Genomic DNA, 25,835 nt, shown 5'->3' on the forward strand with positions numbered 1-25,835 from the left:
GCAAGACTCTATCTCAAAAAAAAAAAAAAAAAAAAAAGGAAAGTAAAAGAATAGGGAAAGATACATTGTGAAAAAGAAAGCATAAGAAAACTAGTATTCTCTGTTAAAATCAGAAAAGGTAGACTTCAAGACTAAGAACATTATCTGACATAAAAAGGGACACTTAATATGAAAAAGTGAGTAATCCAACAGGAAGCTTTAAGAATCCCAAATATGTAGGTGCCTAATAAGAGAGCTTCAAAATACATGAAAGAAAAACTGCTAGCAAGAGAAACAGAAATTATCAGAGAAGAAGCCCTTTCTTAGTAACTGACAGAATCAATTGACAAAATGAGCTAGTTTATACAATATTTAAATAACATATTCTTTTCATGTGCACATGAAATAAGTCATTTTAATAGATACAGAAAAATTATTTGGCAAAATTCAATATGCATTCATCATTTTTAAGAAGAAAGAAAAACTCTCAGCAAACTAAAATAGAAGGTAACACTTGCTGTATCTTTTAGGGTATATACAAAAAAAAAACTATGGCTAATATCACACTTAATGATGAAATAATAAATATTTTCTCCCTAAGATAGAGAGCAAAGCAAGGATGTCTACCCTCAGCATTTACATTCAATATTTTACTGGAGGTTCCATATATGCAAAAAAAAAGTAAAAGAAATAAGAAACATAAAGTGTAGAAAGGAAAATAAGACTTATTATTCACCAATCTACGATTTTATACAAAGAAAATCCAAAGAAATCTAAAATAAAAATCTGGGGAACTAATAGGTAAATTTAGCAAACTGTCAGCACACAAAGTCAATATACAAAAATCAATAGTGTTTCTATACACTAGTAATAAGCAACTGGAAATTAAAAAATGTTTTACTGGCATTTATAATATTATCAAAAAGCATAAAATAGGATTAAATTTAACAAAAGATATGCAAGATGTCCACACTGAAAACTATAAAACATTACTTGAAGAAATTAAAAATACCCAAATAAATGAAGCCATATACCACACTGATGGGTTGGAAGTCTCACTATTGTTAATATTTAAGTTCTATTCAAATTGATTTACTGCAGTACTAATTATTTGGGGATGCCTATTGTTCATAACTAAATCAAATTCTAATTGATAAATTATGTCAGCACAATCAAGTAAGTAGCTCTTATGTTTTATACATCTCTTATATGTCTGTTATCTTATTTGTTGAAATGGAGATAATAGAATAGCTGTATGCATCCAGTAATTATAGTTGTATTAGTAGAAATAGAAGAAGAAAGAAGAGAAATTGTTGTGTTAAAAGTAATAGAAAATTTTTATTGAGTTCTTACTATATACGGGACATTATGCTGAGCAATTGGTATGTATTCTTTCTTACTTATCACAACCACTGGCTCAGGTAGGGTCTACCACCATCTACTTTTTACAGACGAAGGTTCAGAGACTTCGCTTTAGGGAACTAACCTAGGAACACTCATCTAGTAACTGGGAAAAATAACATTCAATCAGGTTTGTCTGACTCCAAATCTGTGCTCTTAAGCCCCAATCTATTTGCTGCTTCTCAGAAGAGAGTTTGTGTAAAAGCATTTGACAAGTCAAAAATGCCGTGCTAGCATACGAAATTATGTTCAGATCAGCTGGGCATGGTGGTGTGTGCCTGTAATTCCAGCTACTCAGGAGGCTGAGGCAGGAGTTCAAGACCAGCCTGGGCAACATAGTAAAACCCCATCTCAAAACAAAAAAAAAAAGGCCGGGCACAGTGGCTTACGCCTGTAATCCCAGCACTTTGGGAGGCCGAGGCGGGTGGATCACGAGGTCAGGAGATCGAGACCATCCTGGCTAACACGGTGAAATCCCGTCTCTACTAAAAATACAAAAAATTAGCCAGGCGTGGTGGCGGACGCCTGTAGTCCCAGCTACTCGGGATGCTGAGGCAGGAGAATGGCGTGAACCCGGGAGGCAAAGCTTGCAGTGAGCAGAGATTGTGCCACTGCACTCCAGCCTGGGCGACAGAGCGAGACTCCATCTCAAAAAAAAAAAAAAAAAAAAAAAAAAAAAAAAAAAAAAAATGAAAGAAAGAAATTATGTAATGTTAAACCCATAACTGTTATAAATTCTGTAATTTGACAGCTTTGAAAACTGTTATAAATTCTGTAATATGACAGCTTTGTACTTAGCAATTACAAATTTTGAACTCTGTATATTTGCATAAATGTCCTGAGCCGGATTTGCCTATTGGCTCTCTGTATTTCAAGTATCACATGGAGGATATTTTTAAAAATAATTATGGGCCAGGCACAGTGGCTCACACCTGTAATCCCACCACTTTGGGAGGCCGAGGCAGGTGGATCACAAGGTCAGAAAATCGAGACCATCCTGGCTAACACGGTGAAACCCCCGTCTGTACTAAACATACAAAAAATTAGCTGGGCGTGGTGGGGGGGCGCCTGTAGTCCCAGCTACTCGGGAGGCTGAGGCAGGAGAATGGCGTGAACCTGGGAGGCGGAGCTTGCAGTGAGCAGAGATCACACCACTGCACTCCAGCCTGGGTGATAGAGTGAGACCCCGTCTCAAAAAAAAAAAAAAAAAAATTATGAAATTTGAGTCCTAAGGAATAAACATGTGCTACCAACTCCTTATAAAATCAGAACTCTTAAAATAATTCAGATATCAAATTAAGAGCCAAGATATTTATGTAAGAAACTTTAAGAGAAAATCATGAATGTTTTGGTGTTACAAGCCAATGTGTAACGTTGAGAGCTTTTTAAAAACTATTACAAGCCAATGTGTAATGTTGAGAGCTTTTTAAAAACTATCAGCATACAAAGTCAATATACAAAAATTATATATGAAATATATAAATTGTTGTTTTTTTTTAGAGCTGATTGGTTTTAAATACAAACCTAAAGCCATATTGCACAAGGCAACCAGTTCTTACACTGGTAATTTATAAAATCTAACACAATAAGAAACATCTGATGACATTATAAATTTTCAGAACAAAAATTATAGCCATCAAATTTGAATATTAGTTTTTAATATTCAAGATGCAGGCATAGCCTACTAATCTGCTGATGGAGACCAGACGTTGGTTGATTGGTGGCTCTTAGCTACAATGCATGTTACAGGTTTGTTGATGGATATATTTTGAAATTTTGAGTCAAAACTAGCTTGTAAACCTGATAGTGATCACAAGAAGGTCAAATGTTACAAACATAGTTTCAAAGTTTAACAGAGACCACATGTGAAACAATGTATATTCAGAAGAAGCACCTGTGTAAGTGATCCCAAACTCAGATACAGAACTATGTGAGTCTGATTCCCTCTTGTAGAAATATAGAAGTCTGTGAGTCAAAGCTAAAGCAAAGATGAGTAAACACATCCCTGTGTTGGAGTTACAGAGTGTAGGGCAGTAGGATGAGTGCTAGTAAAAAGACATTTTACAACACAAGGTGGAAAAGGCCTTGGGTCATCTGTGGCTGAGACGGTCAGAATAGATTTCATCTTCCCCCCAAAATTCTAAAAATAAAGCAATATTCTCATTCACTCTATTTTCTCCTTTCTTCCCTTCTCTCTCAATATAAATATACAGACATACATTATATATAGTTTTCAATTCAATCTCCAGACCTAGGAACCTCTCTGCATTGTTGTGTTCCTACATAATGTTATAACTCTAAAAGAAATTATTTGAGCTAGCCTTTGGTAAAGTTTCTCTTTTTATTAGCACGGCTCTTTAAGAGCTTTGACTGGTCAATCTAGTAATAATGATCTCTCAAGGTAAGTGTTTTTTAAAATTCCCCTTACAGAATATGCAAATTAAATTAGTTATGGTGGCAAAGGGTAGAGAATTGGAAAAGGAAATTTAACATTCCTGGGTTCAAGCACATTCATGGACACATTTAACCTCCAAAATATGAAAAACTACAGATAGGAGAACAAATACAATACTGCTATGTAGAATAATGTAACAAAAATAAAAATAATAGTAGTATTTATGAAATGACTAAAGGATTAATATGCTATAACAGAGGAATAATATACAGTCCTAACTGGAAGCTAATAAGCAAATATATTTGGATTTACAATCTTCCTTGAAGAGTAGAAAATGAAAAACTATTTGGTGATGGTAGCCAAAAAGTGCAAGCAGAAAGATGAACATAGTGATATTTCTGGTGTGCAATAGTGTAATTCAAATGATATAGACCAAAGATGATGGACATAAGGAAATCTTGGAAAGAAAACACAAGAGCTCCAGAGAAAAGGTCTATTTCAAACAGATGGAAACAATGGCAGGAGCCAAGAGATTTAAAACAACTGATTTTAAAACAAGGGGAAAGTTTAGAAAAGGATGAAAGATTAAAGAATTACAATGGAAAATAAACAAAATAGAATTACAAAAGAAACCTACTGAAGAGGAATGCAAAAAAAGTAATTTAGCTAGTTGACTTTCCTTCAAATTTTGTGTTTGAACCAATATTAAAGTGAACATTACTGCTGAATTATTTATTACGTAAGTAGAAAGAAATCAATACCCTTGAGATACACCCATTATGGAATCAGATATTTAAGACCAAAAGAAAACATTTCTGGAAGATTGTAAATTGCAAGACAATGAAGTCACTCTATGTATTGTCAGAAAGCAATAGAGGTGTCAGAAATTTTTGCAATACTAAAGGAAAATACAGAATAAAGTGACACTGGCATTTTTTGCTGACAGGGTAAAGACAATTCACATCAAAGAAATGATGTGTATAGGCGTTTTAAACTCAACTCAGCATTCCATCGCCTGGGAAAATGGTTCCAGTCAGAAACCTAGGAGTCATACCTGATTGTTTTTCTTCTCTGAACCCCCATATCCATCCAATTAGGGGATCTTACAGACACTATCTCCAAAATACATCATGAACCCAAACACTTTCTTGCAACTTGGCTGCTACCGTCCTAGCCAAAGATACAACTATTAATATTTCGCTCCCATTATAATAGTTTTCTCTTATAAGATTCCCTGTCCATCTTACCCCTACAACCAATTCTCCAAACAGCAATAATCATTTTCTTAAAATGTTAATATTATCATGACTTCCAGTAATTCCTAGAATAAAATTTGACCTCCTTTCCATAGGCTACAAGTCCTGTGGGCTCTAAGCGTAGCTCACCAGTCTTACGCCACATGCTTCAGAAGCTGGCCCCACTGGCCTCCATTCAGTTTCCAGAAATAACAAGCCATTCCTCACCTCGATCCTTGCCACATGCCATTTCCACTGTCCAGAAGCTGCTGCTCCTACCTGCTTACAGAGTTGACTCCTCCTTATGTCTTAATTTTTGACATAAGTGTTAGACAAGCAGGTCTCTCCTGATCGCCTCATCCTAGGTACATATCCCTTTCTTATTCAGTATCACAGTACCCTGCTCACCCCTTTCATAGCACTTTTTATTTGCAATGAAACAGGTGTGTATTGGTTTCCCTGTTTATCACCTGTTTCCCACCCAGAATAAGACCACAGGCTTCCTGGAGGAGGAGCCAGGTTCTTTCCTCTCACCATTGTGCCTTGGCATCCAGCACAGTGTCTGAGCTATGGGAAGTGTGCAGTAAATGTTTGTGGAATAAATTGAGTGGATTAAATGAACGGTGTAATAGAGAACATATTCCAACAGATTTGCAACACAATATAGTTAGGAAGAGCAAATTGACAAATATGGATGAGGTTTTGGAAATTACAATGAGGGAATATGAAAGGAGAAATATTAGTCATTAGATGTTTTTATTACAGATATATAAACGAATAATCACTAGATCAAAATGAAAGTAGAAAATATATTTATTTATTTTGTGATGGGGTCTCGCTTTGTCTCCCAGGCTGGAGTATAGTGGCATAATCATGGCTCTCAGCAGCCTTGAACTCCCGGGTTCAAGTGATCTTACTGCCTCAGCCTCCCGAGTAGCTGAGATTACAAGCACATCCACCATATCCAATTAAATTTTAATTTTTTCATGGAAATGTGATCTCCCTATGTTGCCCAGGCTTGTATTGAACTCCTGCCCTCAAGGGATCCTCGTGCTTTAGCCTCCCAAAGTGCTGAGATCACAGGCATTGAGCTGCTGTGCCCAGCTGAAGGTAAAATAGTTTATGAAGTATTCTGCTGCGTAGCACAGGAAAGCAAGGAGAAGGTAGAATCCTGACTCTCAAAGAGCTCATTCTTGTACAGAGGAGACCAGAAGGACATATTTGAGATAATGAGAGAACAAGTTGAGGCCATTTTTCCTTCCTGCAAACATTAATGGGATGATTCCAGCCTGGCAGGAAGGGTTGAAGGACCAGCCCCGGCTGTCAAAATGGAATCAGTGTGTGCAGCACCAGCTCTAACTGTGGCAGAAATTCAGAAGGAAGAACCACTATGATGTGTGCAGGTCAGAAAAATCTCATGGGAGAGTTGGCTTTTCCAACTGGGCCTGAAAGAAAGCACAGGATTTGACTTGGCAGAAAAGGACAAGGAGTGATGTTCAAATCAGAGAAGGGGTTTTGGCCAGTGTGTATGGAAAACTTAATTGGGACCACATTTGTTCTGGTTCTAAGAAAGCAGACAGTTATGCAAGATAAAGAGAAAGGGGAATATCTAGGAAAATCAATTACAAAATCATCAGCTGTAAAACACCCAATAGGATTGCATTTTAAATGTGACTTTCAATTTTTAAGAAAATCCATTTGAGAGAGTAAAAAATATCTTAAGGACTTTTTCTTGAGCAGAACAGAAAGTCAAAGTTAGATTTAAGACAGGAAAATGAAAAACAGCTAGGAAATCATCAGAAGAATGTTAAATCAACTCTCCCTTAATTTGGAATACATAGAAGGGCATAAGAGATAAAACTTATTTAAAGGATATAGCTATGTGAACAAAAATAATTGGCTATTGACAATGGAGATTTAGAGGTTTGGTCAGAAGGTCTGCATTTCCCTCTGGGTCTTCATTTATCTAACCTAGACTAATTGGGAGCAGCCATGCATCAGGCACTGCTTCAAGACTTTCCATTCTAGTGAGGAAAACATACTATAAAAAAAACAAGTAAATAGGTATCCTCAGTCAGGGCTACAGGTTATTGAAGCAGGGTGCGGTGGGTGGAGAATGGTGGGGGCTGTGTAAGATACTGGAGTCAGGAAGACCTAAGTGACACAAGGGGGAGAGAGAGCCATGTGAGGGCCCCTGTGAAGAAGGGTACAGGGTCAGGTGCAAATGCTCCCTGTAGCATTGGATGTAAGGTGAATGGCTTCCCCCTGGAGGACAATTTCTAAGCCTTTGGCATGTTTGAACAACAACAAGAAGTCAGAATCTGGAGAAAAGGAAAGGAAGAGAGGAATAAGAAATGAGGTTGGAAATTGTGGAAGACAGTGTGGTGATTCCTCAAAGACCTAGAACCAGAAGTACCATTTGACCCAGCAATCCTATTACCGGGTGTATACCCAAGGGAATAGAAATCATTCTATTATAAAGATGCATGCATGTGTATGTTCATTGCAGCACTATTCACAATAGCAAAGACATGGAATCCACTCAAATGCCCGTCAATGATAGACTAGACAAAGAAAATGTGGTACATATACACCATGGAATACTATGCAGCCATAAAAAGGAACAAGATCATGTCTTTTGCAGGGACATGAATGAAGCTTGAAGCCATTGTCTTCAGCAAACTAATGCAGGAACAGAAGACCAAGCACCACATATTCTCACTTATAAGTGGGAGCTGAGCAATGAGAACACGTGATCACAGGGAAGGGAACAGCACACAATGGGACCAGGGGGCTGAGGGAGGGAAAGCATCAGGATAAACAGCTAATGCATACAGGGCTTAATACCTAGGTGATGGGTTGATAGGTGCGGCAAATCACCATGGCACACATTTACCTATGTAACAAACCCACACATCCTACACATGTATCCTGGAACTTAAAATAACATTTAAAAAAAAATAAAAAACAAACAGAATCTCAGCCCCCATCCCATACCTGCTGAATCAGAATATGCATTTAAACAAGATCACTTAGTGATTTGTATGTACATTAAAATTCAAAAAGCGAAAAATAAAAGAAGAAATTAGGTTGGAGAGGTAGCCAGGGATATGTTGGCCCCAGACAACACCTTGGATGAGAAATCAGCAGATATTCGAAAGGCAGGGAAGGAAGACATGTCATCTGCACTTTAGAGGGATCACTTTTCTCATCCTCCCCCTCAAAAACGCTCAGCTCCCAATAGCACCCCCGTGTATCAAGCCGTGTAAAACTTGTCGAAAACTGGTGTGTCCTCTCCCTGGCCTTCTCCTTGTCCTCTTATAGCCAAATCTGTCCACTTCTCTCTATCTCCATTGTCACCTCTGCAATGCATTCAGCATTAAAGCTCATCTAAAGTAGTGTAACAGGCTCCTGACAGGTTTCTCTAATTCTTGTCCTCCCTGGATCCATTCTTCCCCCCTAAACACAGTAATTTCTTCCAAGTGCTAAAATTCTTCTCCTCTCCTGCTAAACCCATTCATGGTGCCCTTGTCCACACTCCTGGGCCATGTGCAATCCACTTAGCCCACTGCTTAAAGGTCTACCTGAGCCGACTCCTACTTCTCTCTCTAGCCTTCCGTCTTCCCTCCATCACATTCTGCAGTACGGCTCTGCTGAACTGCATTTTGTTCCTCAGATTTCTGTGTCTCTCTCTCCCTCCCTAACCTCCCCCTGCTTTTCTCTGTTCCTGAAAGAGTCTTTCCTCTGCCTGCAGCCCTACTCATTCCTTAGGTTACTACTTAGTCTTCAAGTGTGTTTGAACATCACTTCCCTTGGAACACTTCCTGACTCTCCCTCCAACCCTCAGTGTAGGTGAGTGGTCCCTCTTCAGACTCTACCACCTGATTACCCCAGAGGAGCCCTGTCACACCCCTGATCATACTGTCCATGCTGTCTCTCGGGGCCACTATTCCATAAGACCTATGAGGCCGAAGCCACATATGTCTCGCTCACTACTGAGCGATTGTGATTAACACAATAACCGCTGCAAGGTAGGTAATCAATAAATAGTATGTGAATTAAGTGTTTTATTACATAAATAATGCCATATTCATATGATAGAAGCAATCATTAATAATTCTTTAGAATAATACTTAACAATATAGAACATGTAGAGCACATTGTTCAGTTAAAGACACTCATTACGAAAGCGAATACACAGTCAGATCCGATTTTGGTTTTCTAAAAAGGGCATTAATAAAGTGACCTCAAAGATGTTCACCTAAAATGTAAAGTGATTTTTCTCTTGGGGTTGGAATTCGAGGCATTGTTTTTCCTTTGAGCACATTTGAGCATAAATTTCTTTGGTCATCAGGGAAAAAAATCACGAAAATGATTTAAAGTGCGGTGTCAAGGCTTGGACTGTCACGGAAAAGAGGACCCTGGTCAAATGCAATGACGGTGGCCAGTAGTGAACAGAAAGTCCCTTGTGAGTGTCCTGGGTCGCAGCGGCCAAGGGCATTGCTAAGGGTAGGCTATTTGGGAGTAGAAAGTGAGGAAGGGACTCTAAACATGACAACTTCTTCATAGAAATTATAATTAAATGTAATTAGGCCAATTTTAAAGAAGAGCAGTGGGAAAATGTCTTTAAAAATGGGCTAAATGAACTGAGGAGAGGCGTCAGTATCTATCTTCAGCTGCCTTTTATCATTATGGTATCAGGTCACAGGAGATGAAATTAGATTGGAAAAACAGTCAAAGAAGGGTTTATTGAACGAAAAATAATATATGATAAAGCAATTAACAAAACATTCTTCTACTTTCCCAGTCTTCTGTCTGTTCAACGTTGTCTTGGGCCTGGGTCTCTCTATATGTCCCCTGCCTTAAGGTGGTCAGAGTCAGAGCCTCGACCTGAATAGTTCAGAAGAAGGGCCAGGACTGTAACACATGATATTTTGGTCCAAGTGAAAAACAAAAATTTCACTTTAGCTTCCCCCATTGTTGTGGTCTAAAGAGGGGTATGTGTGAGGAGATAATTCTGCTACAAGAAAAAATGAAAATTGTATTTACTACTAGGGTATTTATATTTCTATCGTAAAGGATCTTTGTTGCATTTAAGAACCATGACATAATACGAATGTTTTGCGTTTAGCATGGAGAAGTTAGCTTTTAATAAACAGATCCTCCCACAAAACAGCTGTTAAATCTGACAAGAAAAAAATAAAAATAAAAAGCAAAAAACTTCCTCAAGGCTCTGAAAAGTGAACCAAAGCAGGCAGTTTTGGAAGGGAGTCAAAATACAGAGGCAGCAGCCAGTATGAGATCAGTTTCGCATTTGTGGGGTTCACATGGCCGGCTGCCACAGCCATGACAGTGGCACAGGGAGATAAGACGACAGCACTGAACCTGCCGTTTCAGTCCAGAGGGACCCAGGAAGGGAAACCGCCTTTGCAGAATGATAACTGAGGAAATTATGACAGTGAAAGAAATCAGACCTAACCAACTCCACCTTGCTTCTAACCTTTAAGCTATCCTTGTTCATTCCTGGGCATAGGCCAAGCTATAGGAAGGAATTCAGTTCATGGTTTGACTCTGAAATAAAATTGCTAATAGCCCTTTCCCAAAAGGACCCCTTTCTTGCCTAGGGAACCAGTCTGCCTTTGCAGGATTAACAAATTAGCTACAAGATTAGAAATTACAGTTTGGGGGGTCATGCAGCCTCTGGCTCCAAGGGTCTGAACCTCCCCAAGTTGTTCTTGGGGATAACATCACTATTGTAAAACCTAACATCAGTGCTTGAGATATTCTGCAGCCCCTACACTCCATGGATCAGCTGACACCATCCAGACAGGTAATCTCGCTCAACCAGTTCTGCCATCCCACCCAGGAACAGAAGACAGCAAGAAAAACTCACTTTGACCCCCTATGATTCCATCTCCAACCTGGCCAGTCAGCACTCCCCACTTCCCAAGCCCCTACCCGCCAAATTATCTTTAAAAACTCTAATCCCCGAAATATCAGAGATACTGAATTGAGTAATAATAAAACTCCTGTCTCCCACACAGCCAGCTCTGTGTGAATTACTCTTTCTCGATTGCAATTCCCCTGTCTTGATAAATCAGCTCTGTCTAGGCAGTGGGCAGGGTGAACCCATTAGGTAGTTACAGAAGGAGCCTGGAGAAGGCATACCACGAGGAGTGAGGGAGGGTTCTGGGCAGGGAGACAGCCAAAGAAGGGGCCTCCAATTCTGAATATGAACTCTCCCGGAGTCTCTGGATGACCCCTACACCACCCCTAAACTGGGCACTGGAAGTAACCAGATGAGATGAGAGCTCCTGCACCCCGCAGGCATCATGAGTTTGCAGTGAGTCTAGCCAGTGAGATTCGCACATTTACTTCAGTGAACATTGGTTAATGCATCTTTGTGATATGGGGAGTTTCCTCATACATAAAATGTTATTGTCAGGACAGTTTTGAGATATTTACTCATTCATTCATTCAACAAATGTCTCGTATGTTTCTACATGCCAGATGCTTTAAGGGATACAGAAATGTTTAGCATCCCTGTCCTCAGCGAGCCCAGAGCCCCATAAGGGACAGCGGGTGTACATCCAAATAGCTACCACTTGAAGTAAAACTGGATCAGGGAGGAATTGGTGCAGCAGAAAGAACATGAACTTCAGGATCAAACAAACCTGTTTAGAGCCTCAGGAATTATCTGACAAATGGCATAATAATACCTATCTTGTACAGCTGTTGTACAGATTAAGTGGTGAAATTTATTAATTACTTATTCTCTGTGAGGTACTGGTCTAAGCACTGCATATTCACAGCTCCGTTAATTCTTATAACGACCCCTTTAGGTAGACACTAATACTACCCTCGCTCGATAGATGGGGAAAATGAGGCATCGAGAATTTAAGTAAATTGTTCAAGGTCACCAGGGAGTAAGTAATCAAACAGGTTCAAACTCAGCAAAGTCTACTTGAGCCTCAGCTGTTAACTGCTAAGTTATGCTGAATAATAATGTCAAAGTGCTGGCCGGGCATGGTGGCTCACGCCTGTAATCCCGACACTTTGGCAGGCCAAGGCGGGCGGATCACCTGAGGTCAGGAGTTCGAGACCAGCTTGGCCAACATGGCAAAATCCCGTCTCAACTAAAAATACAAAAAATAGCTGGGCGTGGTGGTGGGTGCCTGTAATCCCACCTACTCAGGAAGCTGAGGCAGGAGAGTCGCTTGAACCCCGGGAGGCAGAGGTTGCAGTGAGCCAAGATCGCGCCATTGCACTCCAGTCTGGGTGGACAGACTGAGACTCCATCTCAAGTAATAATAATAATAATAATAATGTCAAAGTGCCAAGCACAGTGCTTAACACATAGGAGGCACTCAACAAATGGCAGACAGCATCAGTACTGTTATAGGTACTGCTGATGCTGTTGTTATTACTTTGAAGCATAAGAAAGAAAACCATCGTTGAAGTTCAAGACCTATGCCTGAAGTTTGACAACTAAAATGTTGTAAGAATGCTAAATAATTGTCACGTGCAGATCTGGACACACACCTTTAGAAATCAAAATTTATGTTTATCCCTTAGGTATATCCCATCTCTTTCTTAGAAGAAAACCATCAAGGTTTCATTTAAGTATTCATTCATTCATTCATCAAACTGTAACTTCTGACTGCCCTCTGTCAGCACTAAAGTGGGCGTGAGAACCATTTTCAAAGGGGAAAGAAAGCTAATGTGGAAAGAGGGTCCTGGTCATTCACTGAAAGTTAGTGCAGCCGTTTTCCCCAGTGCTAATGAAAAAAAGCAGGCAACTAAAATTCCTTGCTGCATTTTTATTTAAACAACCTCAGAGAAACTGCTATGCAAATAATAATAATAATAATAATTCAGTTGTAAAGCAAAATTAATGAGTTGTGTGCCAAACATAAAAATAAAATTTTGGAAGGGCGCAGTGGCTCACGCCTGTAATCCCCGTACTTTGGGAGGCCAAGGTGGGCAGATCACCTGAGGTCAGGAGTTCGAGACCAGCCTGGCCAACATGGTGAAACCCTGTCTCTACTAAAAATATAAAAATTAGCCGGGCATGGTGATGGTCGCCTGTAATGCCAGCTACTCGGGAGGCTGAAGCAGGAGAATCACTTGAATCTGGGAAGTGGAGGTTACAGTGAGCCAAGATCGTGCCATTGGACTCCAGCCTGGGCAACAAGAGCAAAATGCCGTTTCAAACATAAAATAAAATAAGATAAAATTTTACTCACACTTAATAAATCTTAATACCCTGCTTTGATTCTAAAAGGTGAAACTATATACTACTCCAAGGATCTCAGCTGCTGTGATTCCTAAATGAAGTGGTGATTTAGGGATAATGCCAAATTTTGAAAGAACAAGAACAGCATTTTATTCAGGACTGTTAATTTTATGAGGGTATGTGGCATGTTTCTTATGTAAATACATGGAGTTTCATATGGTCCTAAGAGAGTGCTTTCACCAAGATCATACATGTTAGGGTGCTGGAAAAAAAAAAAAACTAAATCCCAAAACTATATCACCCTTAAATCCTGACTGGGTAACATGCCCAGTTTTTGAACAATACACGTTATCTGAGAGATAACTTTTATGACATATGTTGCTATTGCCTGTAAATCCCTTTAAGATGAAAAGCATTACCACTGAAATTTGAGTTTGACAAAAGGATTTATACAGCTAGGTTACCCAAGGCTATAAAATGAAAAAAAAAAATAGTTTTGTAAATGCTTGGAGCTTGTTGCAGTGGAATTTAACCTACAGGACCTTTGGGCCAACATAAAGATTGAGACCCCAGGCATTCCCTAGAGTCACTTAGAGGTTATGAAGCTTTTCTCTATAAACATGACTTGAAACATGATGGATTTATTGACTCAGCAAGTAGCTTTTAAACTGATATATTTGAATTAAAGACTTTTAAGAATAGGGTCCCTTAAAGGTAGCAGTCAACCTTCATCCTTTTTACCGAAGGAAACTAAGGGTGGAAGAGATAAAATTATGTGACTTACCCAAGGTTAGATGACTAATTAATAACAATCATCATAATAGCTAACATTTACTCAGCACCTACTATTTGCAAAGCACAGTGCTAAGGGCTTTCTCCAACCTTCACACTAACTTTAAACATGTATACGAGTGTTACTCCATTTTATAAATTAAAAAATGAGCCTCAAAGAAGCCAAGACCTTGTCAAAAGAGGTAGGTCCGGATTTCAAACCTAAGCAGTGTGACCCCAAACCACATGCATAAACCACTCCACTCTACTGCCTCGTCACGGGGCCTAGACTCAAATCTACTGACCTCCAGGTCAGAGAACGACACCAAATCTCCATCCTTGGCTATGAGAGTTTCCAGATTGTAAGATCTTTGATGTCTGACAGCAAAATCCAACAATGCATTCTAATAGTTATAGGACTGGAAGATGTGAGTCCTCTCCCTAGTTGTAACACTTGACTTCATAATTACAGTGCAAGAGCGGTTCATACAAAATCTATGTATTCCATAATCCTATCCCATAGGAATAGTGTGAGAAAATACCTTTAATGCTTTCAAAATGCATTGGATAAAATGATATGTTTTCAAAATAGTCCATAAAGCCCCATATTCTCTCTTTGGTCTCTGATTGCCACATGTCTTCCATAATAGGTAGGTGCCAGGAAGGTGGTTCCGTTTGACCAGGTGTGCTCTCCAGAAGGGGATGGTCATGCTGCAGAGCCAGTGGATGTCCTTTATTGCTGGAGGTTTTCATCACTACTGATTTCTTTTTATTCTTTATTAATTTATGGGTATTCTACTTCAAATTCCCAGTGGAGGGGAGATGGAATTAAGATACTGATAATGGCTAGAGAGTAGTATTCAGACTGTATTTATACATGTATCTAAATACATTCATATATTTAAATATACATATTTAAATACCAATATGCAGTAATCCTAAGTATATATAATTAGACATCTTCAGAATTAAAATGCATTTAGTTTAAAACTTAAGGATTTCAAAGTTCTAAACCAAATACGAAGACAATAAATTATTAAGCAATAATGCCAGGTTCTAAGTGCTTATCTTTGTCGTTGCTGTTATCATTCAATTAGGTGGATATTAGAAAACATTCATGATATTTCACTTTTATTTCTTATCATCCCCACCGTAACCAGAATCCGAAGCTACACTATCCCAATATGAACCTAGTAAAAGCTAAGTCGAAATTCAGGAGAAATACAGAACCCGTTGATGAAGGATAAAAATCTCAGTGTAGAAGGGCAGACGTGTCCTGAAGGAGCACAGTTATGAAGGTGACTGCAGCTGGCTCTCGGGCTGCCCGATTTGGAACTTTGTGAAGGAGCAGGAGTCACAGAGACAGTACCCAGAACGGATGTTCAATCTCTACGGGCCTACCCAGGTCAGATGGAAAAAGGTCCTTGAAGGAAACAAAATGGAGATGAAAAGGGGGGAAAAGAGAAAGGATGCAGATGTGTGCTGTCGAGAGCTTTATCCAGAGGGAAAACCCCATTTTAACAGCTTTCCAGCCTGGGAGGAATTGTTATAAAAGGATTTGACTTGCTTACCAAAAATAATAACTTCTCACTTTTTCCAGATTTAAGAAAGTAAACAGCAGAGACATTTAGAAGTTTTCTTTGCATGCATTTTACTTATGATTATGGTTACAAAGATAATCTTTAAAAATATAATGGGATTTCTTTTAAAGAATATATTCAGAGATGGTATAGGACAGTAGTTGGGAGCACTAGAGCCAATTTCTGGGTTTAGTTTCCATTTCTGGCTATGTGACCTCAGGCAAGTTATTGATCCTCTTGTGCCTCAGTTTTCTAATCTGTTAAATGGAAATATTAACAGTGTGTGCTTCCTAGCACACAATACTAATTTGATTCTCATTGCTGTGAGAGTCAAATTAGTTAGTAGACATAGTGAGTGATAGCTAAGTGTTGACTTCTATTATTAAATTATTTACCAAATATTAATCCCTCCTGCTAACATAAAACGCAACCTGTAGGAAAGGTGTTGGAATTAGGTGTGGGAAACAAGATGAATAAAATACATTTCCTTTCCTCAAAGAATAACACAGAGAAGCAGGGCAGACAGAATCAACAAAAACCTACAATGGAGAAATGGAAAAGGAGGCAGGCAAGGGTCAGGGCTAGCTCTGAACGCCAGGACATTCTGTGAATTTGAGGCTCTGCTCAGACTTGCTCTCAGCATGTCTGATGTGAGAAACATCCTGGAGACACAGGCTCTTTTTATTTTTTATTTTCTTTTAGAGACAGGATCTTGCTCTGTCACCCAGGCTGGAGTACAGTGGCACAATCTCGGCTCACTGCAACTTCCGCCTCCTGGGTTGAAGCAATTCTTGTGCCTTAGCCTCCCGAGTAGCTGGGATTACAGGTCCGTGCCACCACACCCGGCTAAATTTTGTATTTTTAGTAGAGACAGGGTTTTGCCATGTTGGTCAGGCTGGTCCTGTACTCCTGGCCTGCAGTGATCCGCCCACCTTGGCCTCCCAGAGTGTTGGGATTACAGGCATAAGCCACCACACCTGGTGACACAGGCTCTTTTTAAAGTGCAAAGTGTTCTATAAATATGAGTTACTGCCAACACACAAAAGCAAGCACTGTAAGGATAGGCCAGTGGGAGAAGCAGCTTAAAAAATGCCAGTCACCAGGTATAAGCTCCTGCTAAGAGGCTGCCACACAATCCAGCAAATTTTTCTAAACTCTAATGAAAGCCTGCTTTTCCCTGCTCAGGCTTCAATGAAGATAAACCTTTGAATAAAAGTCTTTGTAATGGAAAATTCATCTTCATCTTGTCAATTCCAGAGCCTCGCGTTTTCTCTAGGCTTTATCTAGGCAGCATGGAGGGGCTGGTGTGCCACCAGATAAAGGAGAAGGGTTCCTAGATCAGCATCCGGGATTAAAATTACTACCTAAAGGCCAATGTCTCTGTGTTTAGATGAGACCAGGCTTCTTCCAGACTCATAGAGCCACAGCCTAGCTGACATCTCCACTTGACTATCACAAGGGTCTCTCACAAGGGTTCCAACATAAAACACTTCATTTTTCTGTTTCTCCATGAACAGCACAACCCACTGCAAAGCCCCAGACTCGCTGCCTCACCCTCCCTCACCTCCCACCACCTTGCTCCTTCTCAGGCCTCCTCCATTTTCTTTCCAAAGTTCTTCCAAATCCATCTGCCTCTCTCTTTTTCAAATTCCACCCTTCCATTCCTAGCAGCCAACATCTATTTCTTGGACTTCTACAACAGTCCCCAAACTTTTCTCCTTATTCCCACTCTTGTCTCTCTCTAATTTATGTTCAACATTGTTCCAGAATGAAAAGTTCAAAGTTCCCTGCTTATCAATGGTTTAATAGTAATCATTATCATGAAAACAATAGTGATGAAATAGCTACTATGAATTCAGCACTTAGCCAGGCACTGTGCTAGGCACTTTATCTGTCTCAACTCATTTAATCCTTACACTGATCCCAGGACATAGACACAATCATCACCCCATTTTACAGATTAAAAACACCAAGATGCAGGGAGGTATAAAATCACATGCCCATGGGACAAAGCTGGTGATAGTGGAACTGGCCTTCAAACCTCCCCCTCTGACTCCCTCCCCTCTAGGATGAAGTTGAAAGGCCTTGCGGGGCTCACCCAGCCCTGCAAGCCTTGCCCTGCCTGCTTCCACCTGCTGTCACCATGATTCTTCTCATCCTCTTAGCTCAGTCATGCCCTCAACTGCGCCATCTCCTCCCTCTCCTCTCCTAGGGTCTTTGTACATGGGAGTCTCTCCCAGCTCTCCAAGCCCAGGCAGATCCCTTCTATGCATCTTCAAGGCACCTATTCCTGCATGTAATTACATACTTATGTGTGTGTGCACTATTGGAGGGGCCATCTCAGCCTTCCTTAGCATTATATCCTAGCTCCTAGCACAGTGCCTGGTATATGTGAAGTGCTCAGCAAATCATTAACAACTAGGAAATTGTAGTACGAGTGCAAGCAAAATTCTGTTTTTAGTTCAAGGGCCATTGTTTATTACCAGTGTGATTTTGTGCAAATTACCCCCATCTGAACTTCCAGAGGCCTGATTGTAACTTTCAGGTAACAATCCCAGCAATAATAGGAAAGCATGTTGGAGTTCTTAAAGCACTTTCACAGAAATTCCATTTGGTCCCAGGACGACCCTGCAGGCTGCCCTTGACTAAACACTTAACGACAAGGCCTTCAATCAGAGTTAGGTGGTGACTGACTAACCAAGGGTGTGACAGAGCTTTAAGAACTGCAAAGTGCTCTATGTGAGTGAAGACTGGTGCTGCTTGCTCAGTCATCAGCCTTCAGCAACGTTTCCAAGGTTTCGCATTTGTTTAAGGGAGCTGAGCCTAAATTGCAAAAGAAGGAGAGGGTGAAGAGCAGGGCTTGCCAAACACATTTAACTCATCAACAGCACACACAGAGAGAGAGGGATGGCTGGGTGGGCCACAGCCATCTCACCCCGGCCCCCACCCTGGTCCCTGCTCTGCCCAAGTGAGCAGGAAGACAAGAACCTGCCCTTCTTTAGTTGATGTTCACTTCTCTGAAATATGCGATTATGAGGTACTGCCGATCACAGGGGCAGCTCCTGGAAAACCCAAGCACTTCGGTTATCTGGGAAGCCAGTGGCCTCTTACCAACACCCTCCTGGACCACCGCCCTCCGCCTGCCTCTCAGCCTTAGGTAGTCTAAGGTAATTGTGAATACAGAGATGCCTCCTTAGGCTCTCAGGCTCTACATCTAATCTCTGCAGAGGATGTGACTCTATGTAGTTGTCAATGTTACTTCTGTGGATCAGAAGCTTACATGCTGGTTCTAAAAAACAATGTAATGTCATGTTATTCTTACAAAATTAACAATTGAAAATAATCCCTTCCATAACATCCCTGCAAGCAGAAATGGGAACAAAACTTCCTCAAATCACAAAATAATTTTGTGAACACCAGCTTGATAGCTGTGATTATCTGCCTGCTTCTTCAGGTAAAACTATGCCAGCAGTAAAACTGCTTTTTAAAATAAAAGTAGCCCTAAAGATGTGGTTTTTCAGGTGACTTGAATTTTCTAAGACATTATGAAGTTGATTTAAAAACAGAAGTAGGTGAACTTTATGTTGAATTTTTAAATGTAAACTCATATCAAAAACCAAACAAAATAGAAATCTTAAGTAAATTGTCACCATTAGAGATTCTATTTTATTATAGCTATTCATTTTCAATGTATAAATAAAATCACAGAAAGTCCTAGATTATGTATAATATTCAAATAATTTTCAAGCTATGCTAGCATAGAGCTAAAAAGGGGGACTATCTTCTATTTTTGTTTTATAAATCAAACAAAACAGGAAGCTCTTTTGTGTAGAGTTTTGCAGAAACAAAGTATAAGGCTGATCAAATTAGTTTATGATTTAAAATGAAAAAAGTTCTTTCTGGAGTAATAAATACTAATTACCTTCTGGACACTGGCAGGTGAATCCACTGAGACTGGAAATGCACGTTGCTCCATTTCTGCATGGGTCTAGGATGCAGTAATCAATCTTGGACTGGCAAAGCTCTCCAGTATAACCTGAATAAAACAAAATGTACATTTTATAAAATAAGCTCTTCCAGACCCACCATGAGCCACTCTAGGAATTGATGGATTCAACTGGTACCTGCCCAGTGAAGGCAGCGGCAGCCTTCAGCTAAGCTTCTCCTAGATCTCATTTATTTTTACAAACTATGGTAGTTTAGAAATAATCATAGTGGTTTAGAGTCATAGTTCAAAAATCATTTACTCTGCAAAAATCTTTATTGCAAGAAGACCACATTTCTTCGGCATTAGGTCTGTGTCTCATCTTGAAATACCAGTCGGAACTTTCAGAAGCTGAGACTGAGTATCACGTTGGTAGCTTCCTTCTGACACAGGAATTTACAGTGTTCAGCTTGATCTAACTGAGATAATGGCCACATTCCCCAGGCCATCACAACACCTACATAAAAAGCATTAGGAAAATGTCTAGGTATGAGCAGTTTTAATTTATAATATTTTAGAGCTAGAATAACCCACCTGTGTTAATTCTGTGACCTCTCCCCCCACTTTAAAGATAAAGAGATTGAGGCACACAGAATGCTAAGCATATTAATATATTTTTATTAATACTTACTTAATTCACAAATCCAACTAAAGTATCTGTGAAGCAAGGCTCTCATGGTAATTTTGTTGGATTGTAACATAACTACGCACATGTGGTGAGGAAATAAGGATGTAAATCGATTGGAACACCTGTGCAGTCAAAAAGCTTTAAATACTTCCAGAATTTTATTAGTTTTGAAAACAAAGCCCCTGGAAAGAAAAGTTTAAAAACTAAAATGCTAATAAATTTCTCATTATAAAGTGGAAAACGGTAAAGAAAATTTGGAAAATTTAAGACATTACACAGAAAAAGAAAAAAATGTGCCCTTGGTTATGTTATTTTGAGTGACAGGACCATCAATACTGTAGAGATAATTCCTATCAAAAATTGTGAGTCATAGATATTTTCCACACAATTATGATCATACTGTAACACTTTATTTATTTCTAGGACAGTTTTAACTACATAAAATCTTGTCTTTCTGAATTATTAGTTTTGAAAGACTGCCATTAGCACTTGAATCTGAGATTTACAAACCAAAAAGATCCAGTGATACTAGAAAAGAGATGATTCACCTGAGCTTCAATTACCTGCCAAATAGATTGTAAATTACAGATTGGGAATGTGGAGGCATCCATTTGCAATGCTACTCACAGGCATTCAAGCCATGTAGGAGATTCTAGCTAATTCATGGTATGAGAAGAGGAGTAAGACAAGCGCATGAACTAAAAATCCAAACACCAGGAAAAAAGGCTATTTCAAAATTCTAGAACAGATTAAATAAAAGCTGTAAATTCAAAATAAGGGAGAGTGAATTGTTTTTAAGAGGAATGCTGCAAATAACTTTTTGGCTAAAAATAATAGCCAAAACTTTAAAAAATCACTTATTTTTATTCATACATTAATTAATATTAATAATTTATCCACACATTAATACCTAATTCATCCATACTCATGTAACCTTATGAGGTTAGTGTTATTAGAATAACCCTATTTTTTTTTTTACTTCAACTTTTATTTTAAGTTCCAGGGTACCTGTGCAGGATGCGCAGGTTTGTTACATAGGTAAACGTGTGCCATGGTGGTTTGCTGCACAGATCAACCCGTCACCTAGGTATTAAGCCCAGCATTCCTTAGCTGTTCTTCCTGATGCTCTCCTTCCCCAAACCTCCACTCCCAACAGGCCCCAGTGTGTGTTGTTCTCCTCCATGTGTCCATGTATTCTCATCATTCAGCTCCCACTTCAAAGTGAGAACATGTGGTGTTTGGTTTTCCATTCCTGTGTTAGTTTGCTGAGGATAATGGCTTCCAGCTCCATCCATGTCCCTGCAAAGGACATGATCGCATTCCTTTTTATGATTGCGTAGTATTCCATGGAGAATCACCCCATTTAACAAATGAGGAAACCGAGGATTATGAAGGTTAAGTAATTTGCACACAGTCATATAGGGAGTCAGAGCCCTGTGTCCAAGCCCTTTCACACAGTACGCCTAAGGTTACGCTTAAGGCACTCTGCATCACCATCGTCAACAAACAGGTATTTAGTATGAAGGGAAAATAACAGAAAATAATGGGTAAGAAAACACATAGAAAGAGACACAGAGCTTGATATAAAAACCATCAATATTCAGCTAGGTGCGGTAGCTCATGCCTGTAATCCCAGCACTTTGGGAGGTTGAAGCAGGCAGATTACTTGAGGCCAGGAGTTCAAGACCAGCCTGACCAGCATGGCAAAATCCTGTCTCTACTAAAAATACAAAAATTAGCCAAGTATGGCGGCATATGCCTGAAATCCCAGCTACAGGGGAGGCTGAGGCACGAGAGTCATTTGAACCGAGGAGGCAGAGGTTACAGCGAGCCGAGATTGCACCACTGCACTCCAGCCTGGGCAATGGAGTGAGACTTTGTCTCAAAAAAAAAAAAAAAAAAACCGTAAATATAAATATTCATCCATAACTTACAGCCTATGTGTGGTTGGTTATGCTTAGGCTGGAGGTGCCAAGAATTATTTTTTCAAATCCCTGACTTCAAAGATTCTACAATATGGCTAGAAAAGTATAGTACATTTATGAAAAAGATAACCGATTACAAGTGGTAGCTTCTTAGAGGCAGTGTGGCCTAAAGGATGTGGATGGCATCATGAATTCTGTCCCCGGAAAGATGTCAGAATTGCGACCACAGAATGACACAAAACCATGACCCACAGCCAGCAGCCAATTCGGTCTCAGATGTGAGAGATGTACATCCCCACCAGACAGAAAAAATAGAAGAATGCAGGACTCTGTGAACTTCAAAGTTCTTTCAATAAAATTTTAACAATCACTTCCTTTTTACTTTTTATCTAAGGATTTAAAACATACTTAAACATAGAGAGATGAGGTTATAAACCTCACGTATCCATCACCCAGCTCCAACCATTATTAGCATTTTGTCCGTTTAATTTCACCTAGTCTCCTCGTATTTTCCTAGGTTCCCCATGAGGGTATTTTGAATCAAATTTCATTTCACCTGTAAATATTTCAGTATGCATTTCTAGCAAAAGGAGAGTTTTTTAGAGATCACTTGTAATGGCCTCTTTAATTAATATTTCATTCCATTTACAAATTTAATTAAACACTTTAAAACATATTTATTTATATTTAATAATATCAACAATTTTCTTAAGTACCACAACTGTCTGATAATGCACAAATATTCCCATGCACTTAATTCTTACAGACCTAATAAATTATAAGTGAGGGTGAATCTTAAATGCTGTTAAGTGCCCCAATACCGTATACAAGTTCGGTAAGATTTCAATCGAAGAGGCTAATTTACATTTTTAATTGTCATAACAGCTTCGGGACCTCACTGGCATTTTGTGGGTAAAGATACTGAGGCCTTGCAGGACTTGAGATGGTCTAATATATTAATAACAGAGTTGTCACACTGAAAATGCCAATAGTTCCCTCCAATGAGAAACAGTGGTCCATATTCAACACTTTGTCATTGCTTTATTTCCCTGAGCTTTAAAGTCTTTATAGTAAAGATTTTGAAAACATGGGAAACATGGAACTATGGAGAAAAAGATTATGTGTAATGCTCTAGACCCGTAAAGTATGAGCATATTGACATGTCTGTGGGTTCAGTATTACTGGAGATGAAGAACACTAATGGAGGAGCATGGACTGGGGTGTAGGAGGAAGCAGGGAGGCAGGGGTGAGATCACGGGATTATAGGACCACTGAGCATCCTCAGCTGCAAGTGGCCAGTGCTACTGGCAATAACCAGCTATGGATCTGCAAAGCTGATGAGGGTAGCCTGATGCTCTACCCACCCCAGTCTCCCTGGAAAGGGAGGGGCCCTTTGGCAGGACAGTTGCTTGGTGCGAGCGTTTCCCAAATTAGACGTATGGACCATGATGGCAGGAGCTCAAGACCTGACAATCATTCACACCAGACTCACCAAGAGGACCAGGTATTATTCTTGGCCTCCAGGGAGTTACTAGTTGGCAGTCCCAAGAGTACCATCATCAACTATATTACTCCCATTACAGTTGCATTACTAGCCAAGTGAAGACAGTTCTGGGAGACGAGAGGCAGAGGACAAGGAGCCAGGATCATCCTGTGGCTGGCTTCAGAAATTCTCAAATACCAGCGAGTCACTCCTTAGACCCTCAGAGAGCAGAGGCTTCACTGAAGGTGTTGGGCAAATCACTGGTATTGATATACATGTAATACTCTGAACTGGATACCTAAGATCTACACAAATCACCCTTCCTGTGTCTTTTGGTTTTTTATTTGATCTCATAATCAAGGAGTCAAAACTAAATGAGTGACTGGTAGAAATTTAAATGAAAAATACCATTAAAGTCTTGGCCTGGGTTTTCTTTCTTCCATCCTGCTAAAAGTCAAACTCTTCTCTGGGGACTAAAGTAACCATACCAACTATGACTAATATTTCCTTTTGCCACTAAAGCAATGACAGACACCCAGAGGACCTTGTAGAAGATATACAAGCAAGACTGATGGTATCGATGCCACAGACACAAAAGGTAATACACGGTGGCCATTCTGTGTGTGTTATGGAAGAATTTGCTCTAGCATGCACACACAACAGGCATTTCAGCCCTGGAAACCTATGCCATAGCTCCCAAGTGGAAGGTGGGCAAGACATGGAGAAAAACCCATGTAAAGGCACAAAAGAGTGCAGAAAATGTGTGAATGTCATTGACACTTGACTAAAAATGCACGACAATGATAAACTCCCTCATTTTGATTTCCAAATGACAAAAGTCTATACCTAACCATGGAGGCAAGTATCAGCAATTGTCTTTCTTTCCTCTAGCTAGTGGTACTCCCTCTAAGCCCCCATGGGCAGACCACAAGCATTCGTGAACCACCTGCCAAGTTATTGTCACAACCACGTAATACCTTTCACATTGTCTAGTCCCAAACCTCACTGCCTCTCACCAGGACTCCAGCAATGGTCGCCCAGCCCCTGTCTTCACTGCCACACTTGCTTTCTTTCAATCCATTCTCCACATACGAATAGCCAAAGAGATCTTTTTAAGATATAATTCATATCCTATTACTCCTTACTTAAAACCCTCCAATGGCTTCACAAAAGGTTTGGAATAAAACCCAAACACTTTATCCAGGGGCTAAAAGATACCGCATGGTGTGGCCCCTGCACCCTCATCTTGGCCCAGTCCTGCCACCGACCACCGTGCTCCAGCCACCCAGGCCTCACTCTATTCCGAATCTCGCCAAGCTTCTGCTCACAGGCATCAGTATTGTTTTCATGCTGTGGCCTCAGGACCAGAAAGAATCATGAGAGGGATGCAGGATTCAACAGAAGCAGTTACAGTCCTGCCCTACAAAGAGAAGTGGGGCACAGATTTAAAATTGTCCTGAGATGGAGAAATTACTGAAGAAAGTTAGCAATAAACTTTGGGAGTGGAAAGGAGAGGACCAGTGGAGGTATAGTGGAATCTCATTTGTAAAATCAGGAAATAAAGACAGGAGGCTTAGAAATAAATTGCACAACAGAGTGGAAGACCTAAGAGAAGGGTCTCAAAGCTTTAAAGTTATCTCTAGAACCAGGTAGGGAGACATGAAAATGTCTTAAGAGGGCTACAAAGAAAAGTGCAAAATCCAACTAAGGAGGGAAGGAAAATAGCTACAACCTTAGTGGGAGTTACCAATAAAATCAGAACAATTAAACAATAATGTCTCTGGGACTCAGGGGCTGTGGGTTTTGAAATCAAGCCCATTGATGAGTATGAGCTTGGAGTTTCCTGTTGGATGGCAATAATAGGGAGAGGTGGCTTATGTGTGCTCATCCCACTGATATGAGAAGAATCACCCTGGATGCCCAGGACTCCTGAGACAGCCAAAAACCTCCCTCCCAGAAACAACCTTAGTCCTCTGAGCACCAACTGCAATTCATTTGGGTCAAGAACCACAGTTAGCTTAGGATAATGAAGCTCTTCCATTAGCGGTGTGAGTCTTCCAACCACAAGAAGAGATAGAGCCAAGTATAGAGATGATGATATGAGGACGTAGATCAAGCCCATGGTTCTGCCACTTCGTGTCTGGTTTAAGCTAATCTGTGCCTATTGGTATGCAAAGAATGTGTGATGATTGAGAAAAAATGTGGTGTGTGAGAGAA

At 39.9% G+C, this 25,835-nt stretch overlaps 1 protein-coding gene across 2 annotated transcripts in view; it reads right to left on the bottom strand.

The window, feature by feature from the left end:
- The window catches only part of DNER (delta/notch like EGF repeat containing), a 358,840-nt gene that overhangs the window by 100,559 nt on the left and 232,446 nt on the right, over window positions 1–25,835 (bottom strand). For both annotated transcript variants that reach the window (XM_034955317.3, XM_034955316.3), the window contains exon 7: window positions 19,520–19,633. In XM_034955317.3, coding sequence (XP_034811208.2) covers window positions 19,520–19,633 — 114 coding nt within the window. The remainder of the gene's footprint in view (window positions 1–19,519; window positions 19,634–25,835) is intronic.

The sequence above is a fragment of the Pan paniscus genome, chromosome 13, assembly GCF_029289425.2.
Source record: "Pan paniscus chromosome 13, NHGRI_mPanPan1-v2.0_pri, whole genome shotgun sequence".
Lineage (NCBI taxonomy): Eukaryota > Metazoa > Chordata > Mammalia > Primates > Hominidae > Pan > Pan paniscus.